The sequence below is a fragment of the Cucumis melo genome, chromosome 12 (genome assembly GCF_025177605.1).
Source record: "Cucumis melo cultivar AY chromosome 12, USDA_Cmelo_AY_1.0, whole genome shotgun sequence".
Lineage (NCBI taxonomy): Eukaryota > Viridiplantae > Streptophyta > Magnoliopsida > Cucurbitales > Cucurbitaceae > Cucumis > Cucumis melo.
This window is the reverse complement of record NC_066868.1, coordinates 19948846-19964343: the sequence shown is the minus strand read 5'-3', so window position 1 is coordinate 19964343 and position 15498 is coordinate 19948846. Positions and strand designations below refer to the sequence as shown.

General features: G+C 33.0%; 1 protein-coding gene across 1 annotated transcript; it reads left to right on the top strand.

The window, feature by feature from the left end:
• Positions 1-1684: 1684 nt before the first annotated feature.
• Positions 1685-12283, top strand: LOC103498323 (pentatricopeptide repeat-containing protein At1g30610, chloroplastic). Its single transcript, XM_008460900.3, has 9 exons — positions 1685-3324; positions 4127-4318; positions 6225-6306; positions 6433-6624; positions 7511-7624; positions 9950-10040; positions 10112-10269; positions 10849-11280; positions 11845-12283. Exons 1-9 carry the CDS (start codon positions 2222-2224, stop codon positions 12220-12222), a joined length of 2742 nt encoding a protein of 913 aa, XP_008459122.1. The 5' UTR covers positions 1685-2221; the 3' UTR covers positions 12223-12283.
• The last annotated feature ends 3215 nt before the right edge of the window (positions 12284-15498 follow it).

Genomic DNA, 15498 nt, shown 5'->3' with positions numbered 1-15498 from the left:
CTAAAGAACCAAATCTAAACGATCGTGTACCAAATAATAGCCAAATCTAAACGATTTCGTACCAAATATATTACGCTCGTTGTTGACGACGTGGTTGACGAGACATTTTTTGTATTTTTCATAGTAGGCTTATGGGCTTTTTCCAATTTTTGAATTGTTCTATATAATATAGATATTTTGTCGCTTTCTTATATTTTTGAAAAGACCTCTTATTATTATTACTATTATTACTGTAGATTTGTTGTTTGGAAAAGTAGCCCACCTTGAGAGATAGGGTCTAAAAATTTGAATCTAATAAGTTTAGTAAGAGAACAAAGTCATAGGCCATACTCATAGTTTGATAAATAAGGTAAACACAACATATTTCCTAGTTGGACTTAAAAAGAAAAGAAAATCTCTAACTATTCAAATTCTATTAGTCTATAAATCACATTTTCAATATAGACTACATATAAAAATTGGATTCCACAAATTAGCTAGGCTTCAGAAGTAACTTTCAACTAAATATCTACCAAATATGTTACAAATTCTAATTTATTTGTTTCTTAAATTTCAACCCCCAAATATTTACAAATATTAGGCTTCGGTCCTTTTAGTCAAATGAACTCAAGGTTGTTTTAAAAAGAATAGTTTTAAATATAACTGTTAGATTCAAAATATTTGTACATATAACAATATTTTAAAAAATTGTAAATATAACAAAACTTGTCAAAGCTTATAAATTATACAAGTTTATCACTGTATAGACAATGTTGAAAATATTGGTTTATCATTTATAGACTAGAAAAGTCTATCTCTGATAGAAACTTATCAATGATAGATTTTGCTATATATTTACAAATTTTTAAAATATTGTTGTATTCTTAATTATTATTACTAAAATTAGTGTATATTATAATTACTTAGTTTAAACCATCTTTAAGAAGTTGACGAGTCAAATGGTCGAAATTCATAATTTGGCCAAAACAAGAATGACGGTATTTTAACCAATTTTTCATATTAAACAAGAAAAAAAAGAGAGTTTTCTTTCTTCTTCTATTTTTCACTGCGCATGAGCCATTCACATGGGCCTTGGTAGTTAATAACCGGGCCTTTACAAAGAATGAAATTTAATTTTTGGCTTACAGCACCATTTCATTTCATTAATGATCTTAAATAAGATCGAGAAAATTTAACCGTATATCAATAACATTTCCTACACTCGGTGGTTAAACAAATCTAAAAATTTAAGTTAATACGTAAAAACTGTATACGATAATACATATGAAATTTCCACTTTTCTCCTATTGGATTTTATTTCACATAAAATGAAAATGCATATAGTTTATTGTGTGTTTGCAAAGCTAATATAAGTCATTAGGGTAGTTGCAAATGTAGCAATTATATTCAAAATAATTAAGGATATAGCAACATTTAAAAAAATTTGCAAATATAGCAAAATTTGTCAAAATCTATCAATGATAGGAGTCTATCACCGATAGACTATGTAGCAAATGTTGGTCTATCACTCATAAACCATAGGAAACGATAGAAGTCTATCACCGATAGATTTTGCTATATTTGCAATTTGTTTAAAATGCTGCTACATAGTTAATAATTATTATAACAATTGCTATCTCATTAGATTCGATCTCAACGGCATCATAAAAGTTGGAAGGGTTTTCTTCTTATCATCTCTCTCCTCGATACTATTTATCCAAATCCTCTTTTCTCTTGCACAATTCTAAACAACAAATTCTCTTTCCCCTCTACGTCGTTACCCGCTGAAGCTGTACAAGCTCCAATTGTTATCAACATACTTTTTCCACGGATCCTTTCAACTTAGAAATGCTCTCTCTACCCACCACCGCCCTTTGCCCGAGAAGGTGTGAACGGTTCTATATGTAATCACAGCACGGAATTGGACAGGTTAATTATTATCTTAGCTTTCGGCGGAGAACTTGGTCGGTTCAACTTGCTGCTAAAATGCGATCTGAGCCGCAAATAGAATAGGCACAGCCGCGACCAATGATTTAATCCTATTGCGATATTCAGGGCCAGGTTGCTCCGCCGTCATTTTGAAAAATACTTCAACTGGTGACCTACACAGACCAGTTAGTTTGTTTTTCTTCTTTCTTTCTTTTACTTTTGTGTTGAGATATTTACTCTGTGTTTCTACTTCGTGTCTGAGAGTTCTTTTGGAGTGTATTGGATTTATTCATGAAATAGGAGTTATTTTGAAATGGTGGGAGTTATAATGGCGAACGTAAATTTGAGCATCCCTAATTGTGAAAGATATGGATTTCCGACACTGCATTGTACCCATAATTCCCATACTTCTTTTTGGGTTTCATTCTTTCCTAGTTCAGTTTCTGGAGGTGGAACTGACTTAAATTTTAGTGACGCGAAGAATAGAGTTTTGAGACATAGGATACATAAATGTGGATCAATTAAGGCTTTGTCGAATGGAGAATCTGATATTTCATTGCCAAATGGGAATCTCCTCGAACATGATTTTCAATTTAAGCCATCGTTCGATGAATATGTGAAGGTCATGGAGACTGTTAGAACTAGAAGGTATAAGAGGCAGTTGGATTATCCTAATAAACTGACAATGAAGGAAAATTGTAGTGCAAAGAGTGCTGAGAGCACTTCCATTTCTAAGATAGATAATGGAAAAAACAAAGTAACTGATGTTCAACATAATGTGGAAGTAAAGAACATGTTTAAACGGGTCGATAAAAAAGACTTGTTCAATAATACAGAGAGAATTGCTCGTGAAAAGCATTTGTCAGGAAATAAATTTGATAGAAGTAAGGGAGTCACAAGATCAAATGATAAGGTTAAAGGCAAGATGACCCCATTTGGCTCACTGGTTAATGATAAACAACATGAAGAGAAAAAGAACGGAAACTGGTCAAGTTACATTGAGCCTAAAGTAACAAGATCGAACTGTGAGAAACCAATTCATTTTAAGGCTAACGCATTGGAGTTCAAAAAAGAAGGCAGCCGTGTCTCTTATGGAAATTCCATGAAAACATCGGAAAAGATTTGGGCTTGGGGTGAAGATGACGCTAAACCAGCTAAGGATGTTCTTAAGGCTGGGAAATATGGCATTCAGCTCGAAAGAAGCTACAGTCCTGGTGATAAGGTTGGTAGAAAGAAAACTGAGCAGTCCTACAGAGGGACATCCACAAGTGGTAAGCGGTTTCTTGAATTTACTGAAGAGAATAGCTTGGAGGTAGAACATGCAGCCTTCAACAATTTTGATGCATTAGACATAATGGACAAACCAAGAGTTTCAAAGATGGAAATGGAAGAGAGAATCCAAATGCTTTCTAAGAGGTTTGGTGTCCCTTGCTCACTGGTCTGTCTTGCTGAAAGTTTAAATTTGACTTGGTACAAGTTTGAGATTAAAACTAATACTTTATTCAATATGTCTTCTTTGTTTGGGTGGGGGTCTGCGAAATTAATATTGCAAAATTAATATTCTTAATTAGTTACTTTTGAATTTCTTAAAAACATTTCTACTAGGATTAGTATGAGTGGACGAGGTTGTGTACTAGCCTTGCTCGCCCAGGATATTTTATTGTTAAGTGGTGCTTTTCTCCAGTGTTGAGTTTAAGTATTTCTGGGGCTTGATTTCTAGTGTTATGTTTATTGAGCTTCAAATCTTCAAGTAATTTCTTTCTAGGAAATTTTTAATTTAGTTTGAAGAGTATTAACTTAAGCTGCACCACTTATTCAATTTTAGACAATAGAGTTCAATCTAAGAGCTTAGAAGTCTACTAAGCTAAAAGTGAAAGGTAGAAATCTACTTGGATTTGGTTATAACTCAATTCCATTGAGATAATATATGTCAATGGGTTAAAATTATGGTCATGAACTGTTGCTAGCCTGTTGTTTTATGTTTTCTATTTATCACTTACACATGTATTGCAGGCTCTTAAGCTATTCATTGTATGGAGACTTCTTTCATAATCGTCTCCAACATGTTTTTATGATTTGAAATTCAATTACTAAGCTGCACTCAACTGTGCTATGAGGGGATTCCAAGAACACTAATCAAATTTCAATTATTTGAACTTTGAGGGTTATTAATTAGTCTCTCCATATTGATTTGTTTGAAGGACTTCCTTGTCAACAGATTGAATGGTGCAGACATTGATATGCCTGAGTGGATGTTCTCCCAAATGATGAGGGGTGCAAAGATTAGATATTCAGATCATTCAATATTAAGGGTTATTCAAGTGTTAGGTAAGCTAGGAAATTGGAGGCGAGTGCTACAAGTCATCGAATGGCTTCAAATGCGTGAACGGTTCAAGTCACATAAGCCGAGGTTTTTCCCTATTTCTCACCTTAATACTTGATTAATGTAGTGAAAGTTCTATCCACTGTCTTGAAGTGCAATTTAGATTTTCCTTTTTATATCCGTGAGTGTCTAGGCTAGCTTACGCGCTTTTTGACTAATCTCCCGAGAGAATCTTCTTGATCCTACAACATTTTGGTGTCAAGAAAACTCATAGGAAATTAAATACTAGGTAGGTGGCCACTATATATTGAACCCATGGCCTCTGAGTTAGTTATTGAGACTATGTTTCTCTTTTATCACTAGGCCAACCCATAATGGTTGAAATGCAATATAGATTTTTAAAAATTCATTAACAATTCTTGACATCATTGTAGTTTTCTCTAATAGGATTAACTACTTTTCAATTTTTGCTTGTATTATTTCTTAATCCTTGGTGGTAGCATGGTGGAGATAAGTTAACACTCACTTATTTTCTTTAATACATTTACCCCAAATGTGCACGCTGGAAATTCTGTTTTCATTTCTTTGATTGAAAAGTTGTGTACCTTGTTCAAAAGAAATTCTATTTTCATATAATAACCATAAACGTTGCTCATTGGTTGCGATATGACTTTATTCGGCAGCATCTAGGAGTTAAAATGTGATGCGAGGGAAAAAAGAACTTGTTCTGATTTCATTCAGATGTAGAGCATCTGAAGGAAGTTCAACAAGGATGAGGGAGGATCAGTGTTATGAACGGCGCATTCGGGTGCACACCTAAGCGCAAGGTGCAACGGTGGCACCTTGCCTTTTAAAGTTGAGGCATCATTATAGCCACGACTTCTTCAAAAATATAGAAAGTTTTTTTCCTCTCCTTCTTTCTCTTCACCTTCTTTGTTCTTCACTGAATCTCCATCTTCCTCTTCTTCTTCTCTGATCTTGATTAATCATCATTTACAGTCGATATCAAAGATTGAAAAGACCATCAAAATTATCTGGCACTTGATTCTTCTCCGAAAGGAATACCAACATTCTTCTTGACCTCTTGGTCCCCCCTCTTCAATTCTTCTAACTAAATATCTATCTTTTTTTTGTATAATCTTCTTTAAGTCCCATTTCTATCCATCTAGGTGTTTGGTTGTGTGAATAAACATGTAAATTTATAATGCCTAGGTTCCAGAGAGCCATTGCGCCTTGGGCATTTTAAAACATTGGGGAGGATAAAAAGGAAAGATAAAGAGGAGAGAGAGGGGGGATATGTCCATCAGATTTTAAATTTATCTCTCTTGTAAATATAAAGAAAGTGCTAAAGTATTGAATGATAAATTAAATTTAACTCATCAACTTAAGCCTTTTAGATTGAAGTCAAAGCCCAAAGGGAAACATGTAACAGAATCAGGGCACAAGTATTGCTAGGTTCCTCTTTCAGTCCTCTAAACACAAAAGTCGTCATTTTCATCTCCCCCCAATTAAAAAGAAAAAAAGAACACCATACGGTTAGGTAGATTGGTGATTTAACATGGTATTAGAGCCGGAGTCCCAATGTTCAAACCCCTAAACTAACATTTTTTCTTCAATTATAAATATTTTCTACTTGGTGGGCCAAATGTTTAAGCCCACAAGTGATGGTGAGTGTTAAAGTATTAACATAATTAAATTTATTTAAACCCATCAACTTAAGCTTTTTGAGTCGGTTGGTAATTTTACAAAAGATTTTCATCCTAAGTTCCTAACATTTTCTAAATAATCTTACACCCACTAAAAAAATTTAATTAGAGAGAATTGAATCTTAATCTAATAATTTGTATGCTCCTCATTAATCAATTGAATAGGAAAGCAACGATAATGCTGAAAAATAACTCAAATATAATAAAAACATCAGAAATCTTAAAATGGAAAAGATATTCACTTTCTTGCATTGGCCTGTGACCAAGTATGTTCTCTGACTAACCAGATTTATATACACCACTGCCCTTGATGTACTTGGAAAAGCGAGGAGACCTGTGGAGGCACTCAATGTGTTCCATGCAATGCAGGTAGGCAGTTAACCAAGAACCTTCATTAGGATTTGCTGTCTTGGTCTGCGCACGTTTATGCAAGTGGATGCTGAAATTGACTGAATTTTTACTAACTCTGGTTGTTCCATATCGGTTTCCCTTCAGGAACACTTTTCCTCATATCCTGACTTGGTAGCATATCATAGTATTGCTGTCACTCTTGGACAAGCAGGATATATGAGGGAACTCTTTGATGTGATTGATAGCATGCGATCTCCTCCAAAAAAGAAGTTTAAAACAGGGGCCCTTGAGAAGTGGGACCCACGGCTGCAACCTGATATCGTCATCTATAATGCGGTGAGTCATAATTGGTAGATTATTTTATATGTTACAGGCAATATTTGGTTAATGTAATATACTGAGCAATTTTGTGGAAAAAAATGTTAAAAGAGCAAAATAATCTTGTTATGAATATTTTCCGCTGTTTTGCTCGTAATATATTTATTCTTAGATCTGGAAATTCAAATATGACAATCATCTAGATTTTAGTGAATGTTTTGTTATCATTGTTCCATGATTGAGTAAAGATTTAGATTTTGTACACATGGTTGGATTTAAAAGGCACCACTTTTTAATATGACAAACGAAAGGAATATAAAAAGAGGTCATAGGAAAAAACTAGGCTCTACAACAAAATTGGGCAACCAAAAACGAGAGACACATATTAGGAACACTAATTCATCAGAAAAAGGAGAAAAACCCCCAAACAAGTTGCAAAAACAACCTAAAAAGGTCACAGAAGGTGAGAGTTCGTGACAAATTTTTTTAAATTTAATTAATTAATATTATTATTATTTTATTCTGGTAGGAAATGTTAACATTTTTTTAGATGGTATGAAATTACAGAGTTGATTCTTCAAAGCATTGTTGATTTCCTTCACGTTTTCACTTTCTATCAAACATACTCTTGCTATTTCCCTATCTATTTTTTCCATAAAATTTTAAATTACGTAGTCATTAAGGCAAGTCTCTATCATTGCTTCCTCCATTTGTTGCAAGGGTATGTTTTTCTTTTAAAAGTTATATTTTTTCAATCTCTCTTCAAAAGTTTTCTCATATTTATTCATTATTACTATGAGATGCTAATAGAAACTACGTTTCCAAATTCTTTATGGAAATATATCTTGCATGGGTTACTTTCGAGTTGTTCACTTGCAGGTGCCTTTTCATTTCTTTCTTTCAGGTTTTAAATGCTTGTGTTAAACGAAAAAATTTGGAAGGGGCATTTTGGGTCTTGCAGGAATTGAAGAAACAAGGTCTACAGCCTTCAACCTCAACATATGGATTGGTCATGGAGGTAGGTGGTCCTTTCATTTCTTTCTATTGTTCATGTAATTTGCAAGTCTATTTTGAAATTCAGAATGATTTTTGTAATGGTCATTGCTTGAGATGCTGTGAATGAAAAATGCTTCATTTTGTGCACCCAAGAAGGAATGAACACTCATTAAGTTGCGTTGAATCCACCCAGTAATGTGTTAAATACTATTCTTACTTTTTGATTAGTAGAAAGTAAATGGTTTTGGGTATTGCTTGGACACAGAGTGGACATATTGGGTTCTGAATCTTTGAAGAGAATTAGTCGTATTCGTAAAAGGTAGATTCTCTACCAAGTCCATGTGATAGGACTCCTTCCAAGAATATTCCTTCTTCTTTATTTCGATAATATTTCACTCTCAGAATTGATGAGATATCAATTCTGTTACAATCTCTTGATCTTGCTTCTCAAGATTCAAGTACAGATTTACACACTCAATTTTTTCTATCTTCTTCCCACCCCCAACTATCTATTTATACACAGCTGTTTGCCGACTTAGGACATTTAACACGTGCTTGCTAACTAACTTGCTAACCCCCTTTTCTAACTAATTCTGTTACTTTTTATTATTTATTTATTTTTTATTTCTTCTTTGGTAAACTAACTTGATTGGGGGTCTAACACCATGTTCCTAAACTTGACTTAGGGAGTTGCAAAAAATAATTTCCCTATAGTCAACCTTATGTGGAACTGGAAGCTTAAACTTTCCAAGAAAGTAAAGTGTTTCCTTTGGTCACTTGCTTATAGAAGTCTAGATATTCACAAGAAGCTTCAGAGAATGTTCCCTAATTGGTCCCTCTCCTCCTCCATTTGCTGTCTTTTTCTTAGGGAGATGGAAACTATAGTCACTTGTTCTTGCATTCTGAGTTTGCTTTTAGAGGTTGGCAAATTCTCTTTAGTACTTTTGCTGTGCTTAGTTGCCTTTCTAAAAAAATGGATGATTGAATGATGGAAGTTTCTGCAGAAAAGGGAAAATCATTCGGAGAAGTGCTACTCGACTGCTTTTGTGGTTTCTTTGGAAAAAAAGAAAAAAGGAGAATAATACGTTGTTTGATGATAAGTTCGTTTCTTTTGATTTTTTTGGGCTTTTGTTCAACATGCAACTTCTTGGTGATGTTCAAGTTACACCAATTTTTCTTTTCTGAAGCGTTTTTGTAACTATTCACTAGGAAACATTGATCTTAGTTGGATTTAGGTGGGGCTTTCTTTTGTTGGGCTTTTTTTTCTTGTATGCCCTTGTATTCTTTCATTTTCTTCGTTGCTATTAAAAAAAAGAAAAAATAAGTTACACCAAATTCTTTTTTAATTATAGCCTTCTCATGATTTTATGAGCAATGGAGGGTTCTTCTCTCTAGTTTTGTGGAGAGGTTCTCTACCCCTGCCTCTAGGCTGTTCTGGTAGCTCTTTTGATGAATATATATCTGTTTCTTATAAATAAACAGTCTTAGCAGTGAATGGTAAGCCTAGAAAGAAAGAAGATCTAGACCATCTGTTCAAGATATTGTTCAATAGGTATGAAAATACCAATCTTTCGTGTAGTTTGCCTTATCTTTTCTCAATCAGTCTTAAATGAGTAAGTGCGTGCTTGGACTTGGTCAAGGATACATTTTGTGGTTAGATTATGTAATCACTTATCACAAGCAGCTTTTGAAGGATTACTTGCGGCTATCCTTCATAAAATATAAGTCACTTGATTGACGGTTATTCATGTGCACTTAAAATTGTTGTTCACAAGTTCATAATTTTTTAAAAGAAATTTTAGTTCATGTGCTGTTGAGAATGAATTAAGGTAAACCAATTTCTAAAACCTCTTATTTAATTATTTTCCCAAGTTTCTCTTTTCCTAGTAGAGCAAAAGAAGTTCGTTCTGTCTATCTTTTATATCCGTAAGTGTCTGGGTCAGCTTATGCGTACCTTGATTAATCTCACGGGACAACTCGTCTGAACCTACAACATTTAGGTGTCAAGGAAACTCGTAGGGAATTAATTCCTAGGTAGGTGGCCACCATGGATTGAAACCATGACCTCTTAGCTAGATATTGAGACTATGTCTCTCTTTTCACCACTAGTTTTCACCACTAGGCCAATCCATAATGGTTCAGAAAACGTTTGCTCTTTTAAGTCAACTCTTAAACTGCCCCTAGATTTTCAATTTAGGTGAAAGTCATGCTTCCATGACTTAGTTTATTTGATTGTGCTGAAGTTACATTTTCATATGCAAGTAAGCCTATTGAAGTATTCTATTTACTGAATGAAACAGTTGAAATATTCTATTTACTGAACGAAACACTTTTCAATGAATGATAGGTGATGCTTGAATGTGGCAAGTACAACTTAGTTCATGAATTCTTCAGAAAAGTGCAGAAATCTTCCATTCCTAATGCTTTAACATATAAAGGTAGACTAGGTAACCACAGTGTGTTTATTTGTTTCTTATTTGCTTAATGCTTTAGCTTGTCAAACTTCCAGTTCTTGTCAATACACTTTGGAAAGAAGGAAAAACAGATGAGGCTGTGCTGGCCATTGAGAACATGGAAATGCGAGGGGTAGTAGGGTCTGCAGCTCTTTATTACGACTTTGCTCGTTGTCTTTGCAGTGCTGGTAGGTGCAAAGAGGCCCTGATGCAGGTATGTCATAGTAAATTTTTGTCGTTTCTTTCAGCCTTTTATTTTTTCTTCCTTTTCTCTTCCACTTATATTCTATTTTTTGGATATTTTATATATTACTATTGATTATTTTCATGAGTTGGTTCAAAATGTTATCCCCTGAGTTTGAGCTCTATTTCCTAAGATGGGAGAAGTAGAAGTTGTTTATTATTTAAGAAGAAATTAGTCAACCTGACTCAATATGCTAAGCCAAACAACATAGGATTTGGTTTTTCTCTTTATCACTCGCTCTTTTTTGTTTAAGAAATATTGAATTCGAGGTTAATTAATCACCATATCTTAAAAATTCTCAAAACCTTTGAGTCTTCCTTAATATTGCCTACAGTTTCATGATTAGGTTTATTGCCCCATTGTAATGTTTTGGCCTCAGGCATCTCTTTCTGAGTGAATTGCTGGCTCCTTAATATTCTTGGCCTCTCCTTTGGGAGGTCAAATTTACTTCATAGTTCAAACTGTCTGGTTGCACATCCTGATTGCAGTATGTTTACATGAATGATGATTAACGAATAGACCTCACGATGGCCTTGTTATTGTTTACAGATGGAGAAGATATGTAAAGTTGCTAATAAGCCTCTTGTAGTAACGTACACCGGTTTGATTCAAGCTTGTTTGGACTCAAAAGACTTGCAAAGTGCAGTCTATGTTTTCAACCAAATGAAGGCCTTTTGCTCACCCAATCTTGTTACTTATAATATATTGTTGAAAGGTTACTTGGAACATGGAATGTTTGAAGAGGCTAGAGAGCTGCTTCAGAATTTGTCAGAGCAAAGACAAAATATCAGCACTGTATCTGACTACAGGGATCGAGTATTACCGGATATCTACATGTTCAATACCATGCTAGATGCATCTTTTGCAGAAAAAAGATGGGATGACTTTAGCTATTTCTATAACCAGATGTTTCTTTATGGGTATCATTTCAATCCAAAACGTCATCTGAGGATGATATTGGAGGCTGCTAGGGTTGGAAAGGTGGACCTTTTAAATTGAACTTCTTATTCTTTCCTTGTTTCTCCTCCTTCCTTTCTACGTTTCTATATTCTTTTATATCGCACCACTAGCCTGTTTCAAACATGTATAGTTTAAGTTGGCTCTAGGAATGTTGCTTAATGCTTATAATTGACAATAGTTTTAAATATGCACATGCTAAAGAGATGTAATGATAATAATAGATAATATCATGAAACTATTGGAGGCAGAATTTGACCATTTTCCTGTGACGTTTCATTTTTTAGGAGCATGACATTGATCATTTGTTGAAGTATTGAGATGACACAATGCTAAATCAATTTATTTTCTAATTTGTCATGAAATTCAAGATTAATTGTTTGTTGGCTATCAAGGGGTTTACAACTTCACATTCATTCCTAGAAGTCGAGTTCTGCTTATACTAAGAATGGAAACTATATTTCTTTATGATCTGTGAATGATTTGGTGTTAATTTCCTGCTCTACTAAAGGAGTAAACTAAGATAAGTTGGTCGCTTAAACTCATTATGGTTTTGCTTTCCATTAATCATCGACTTCTGTTAAACAGGATGAGCTACTGGAAACAACATGGAAGCACCTTGCTCAGGCTGACCGTACTCCACCACCACCGCTTCTCAAAGAAAGGTTTTGCATGAAGGTGGCTAGAGGTGATTACACCGAAGCGCTCCGTTGCATTTCGAATCACAATAGTGGTGATGCACATCATTTCTCTGAGTCGGCTTGGCTAAATTTACTGAAAGAGAAAAGGTTTCCTAAAGATACTGTTATTGAGCTTATTCATAAGGTTGGCATGGTTTTTGCTACAAATGAATCACCAAATCCAGTGTTTAAGAATCTGCTATTGAGTTGTAAAGAATTTTGCAGAACTAGAATTAGTGTAGCTGACCATAGACTTGAAGAAACTGTTCATACAAATGAAATATAATCTGCTGCTATCACACATATATCTATCCATCTATCAATCTATACATATATATTTAGCATAATTTGAGAGGAAATTATTTTGTTTTATTCATTCTTTGGTCCTCAGTTTATGTATTGCATAAAGGAACTAGAAAAGGAAAATCGTAATATTTGTATGAAGTTATTGTTGATTTGAGGAGTAGAGTTTCAAAAAGGTTGATCAACATCAGTGTATTGCTGTGTTGGTTAAAAGGGCTCTAATTTAGTTTAAGCAATATAAAGTATTAAATTAGTTCTCTTTTCACTAATTTTCTGTAAGTATTAAAATTAACTAATTTTTTTTATATCATATATATTTTAAAAAAATTAATAAACAAAAAATCAGTGCCAAAGATAAAGATAAAAAGTTAGTATTAAGGTAAGGTTGGGGTGATTAAAGTTCAAAAGTTCAAGATTTAAATGAAAACTAAAAACTCAATAAACTCAAGATTAAAAGTTTAATATTATGAAAATTTAAGAAATCACGTTCAAATTCAAAATAAGATGGATGTGTATCAAAGAAAATAATAAAAATAGTGTTTAAGATAAATAATTGAGGCATGGGTGGGTGTAGTATTTTTAGTTGAGTATATTTCTATTTCCTTTTTCTTTTTCATAAGTGAATAAGTCAGTCAAATATTTGAAGCTGTGGGAGTGTTATAAATTCAACACATAGAATGCTGATAAGGATGCGATGAGGGTTCTTGTGAGTGAAAATGGGAACTAAAGTTGGAAGGTCTTAATGTAATGTTTGTAATTAATCAGTTAAGTTAAAAGAGTTTGGTGATAGTTTAAGTAGAGTGATGTTCTAACTATACAAAGAAGTGTCTTTTTCTTTTTCAGTTGAACAAAACACGATGCATAAGTGAAAGTTTGACTCATTGATGTTTTGGTTGAAAAGATAACATTTTTATAGTTCAACAACGGTTGTAAATATAGGAGATTGAATCATCAACTTTTAGAATGATAATTGATGTTTTATTTACGAAACTATACTCGTATTGATTCGAAGATCGGAGTGATTTAAGTATAATATGAGTTCAGGGAGGCAATGAGGTCAATTTGAAACAATAGTAAACAAAATATAAATTCAAAATTTTGTGACTCACAGACTTAATTCATAAGCTAAAGAAAGATGGGTAGAAAACTTTTAATTTTATTTTCCCAATCTCTCTCCACCAACTTTTCAGCTGTTCATTGGTTGACAAATGATGTTATTTCCTTTTTGCATAACCTTCCCATCATGTGAACAAAAGACCTTCGTATTGGACAAAGATGGGAGCAAATGTGTTGGCATAGTTTTTAAATTAAAAGAATCACTTAAAAGCGAAAAGTTAATTTTATGATTTTAAAATGAGAGTGAGAGAGAGAGAGAGAGAGAGAGAGAGAGAGAGAGAGAGAGAGAGAGAGAGAGAAATAGAAATGAAATGTAATGGTCCAAATAAGAATAAGACCAAAAGTAGGACAGCGTAAGAAGAAGAGGCAGAATGTATATGAAAATGAAAACAACTTGCCAAATCGCATATTCTCATATGTCATTTTAATCCTTAAACAGACAGACACAACTGTTTGTTTGGTTGGTGAGGTTTTTTCTTTTAATTTTTGGTTTTTTTTTTTAAATGAAAATCCTCTTCTTTTCTTTTCTTTTTCTATTTATTTATTTCAAATAATAATAAGAAAAAAAACTAATTTATATTTTTCCATATTTCATTTTCATAGAATTGGATCTATCAAATACATATTTTTGTCTCCAAGGTTTCTTTTTAAAAAACATAGTTGTCAATTTTCTAAATTCAGTAAGAGTATGCCCACCCTATTCAAATCAAATATTTTTATCTCTTTAAATTTGACTTTTTTGTTTTTCAATTTCTCTTTCTCCAATTCTTTGCCATGTTGGGTGACAACCATTTTTGAATAATATTAATAATTTTTTATTATATAGTAAAATAAACTAAAATATTTATAAATATAATAAAATGTCATTCTTGATACGTTGATAAACTATTATCATTTATTATTGACAGTGACTGATAGATGTTTATCAACAATAGACAATAAACACTACAAGAATTTTCACATTTACCCACGAAAATAAACGTTGGCCAAAGTCTTAAAAACGTCGAGATAAGTTATGCCAACATTTTTTTTTGCGTTGGTAAAATCATTGTCGTATCCACGTCGGGAGAAGTACATGCCAACGAAAACGCATTTCAACTGTATAAATATATTTTACTAATGCAATATCTTGCGTTGACATTGAAGTTGTCTCGTCAAAATAGACATTGTCTATTAGTCTTAACTCTGAGTCTAATTGCCTTGTTTGAATCTTGAGTTAGCACTTAATTATAAAGGAATAACCTCTTCTACTATATCTTTGGAAATGAGTAGGAGCGAATTTTGTCTTGCACCCTATGTTCTGAGCTATCTATACTTGATCTTACCCTTGAAATGAAAGACTTTTTGAGGCGGTGAAGTTTGGACCCTCTCACCCATGCAGATCGATGGATAATACCAAATAAAAAGGTAGTTTATATAGTCAACTAAAAGTTACGGACAAGTTAATTTGGATCTGTTGGCTTTTACGTCCTAAACCTCATGATTTGTGAATGTTAAACTGTCCTATTAGTTAATATAATCATTATAGAGGTATTGCCATTAAAATTTTCTTGAACAAGGGATTTACTCGTTGTAAACTTAGAATCCGATTTTTGACTTTTTGACTCTTAATCTCAACTTAATTAATTTTTTGATGTTAACAAAACTGAATTTTTTTTATTAAACTTTTATTATTTTGAATAGCGAATAGCTTAGATGTAACATAAAAAATATAAAGTAATTTTGCGCCATTTTTCTTATCTAACATCAAAGGAAAAACTACCGAAAATAATTATCTTTGGGTAATTGTTGTCTATTCTAAAACTACTGAAAATACCTACAAATATGACAAAAAGTTAATGTCTATTAGCAGTAGACAGTGACATACACAGATGGACATCTCTATCGCTATTTATGACTAGTAAGCAACAACATTTTACTATATTTGTAAGTATTTTGGTTCATTGTGCTATATTTGAAAATAGTTCATTACCTTATCAAAAAGATTTTAACGATCAATAGAAATTATGCAACTTCATGAGTAAATAAATTAATGAAAAAAAACAAAAAATCAAACAGGCAAATCCACAACTGATACTATAGCTAACAGTTAAAGTGATGACAAATATCTTTATATATACACTTCATTAATTAAAGAAATAAT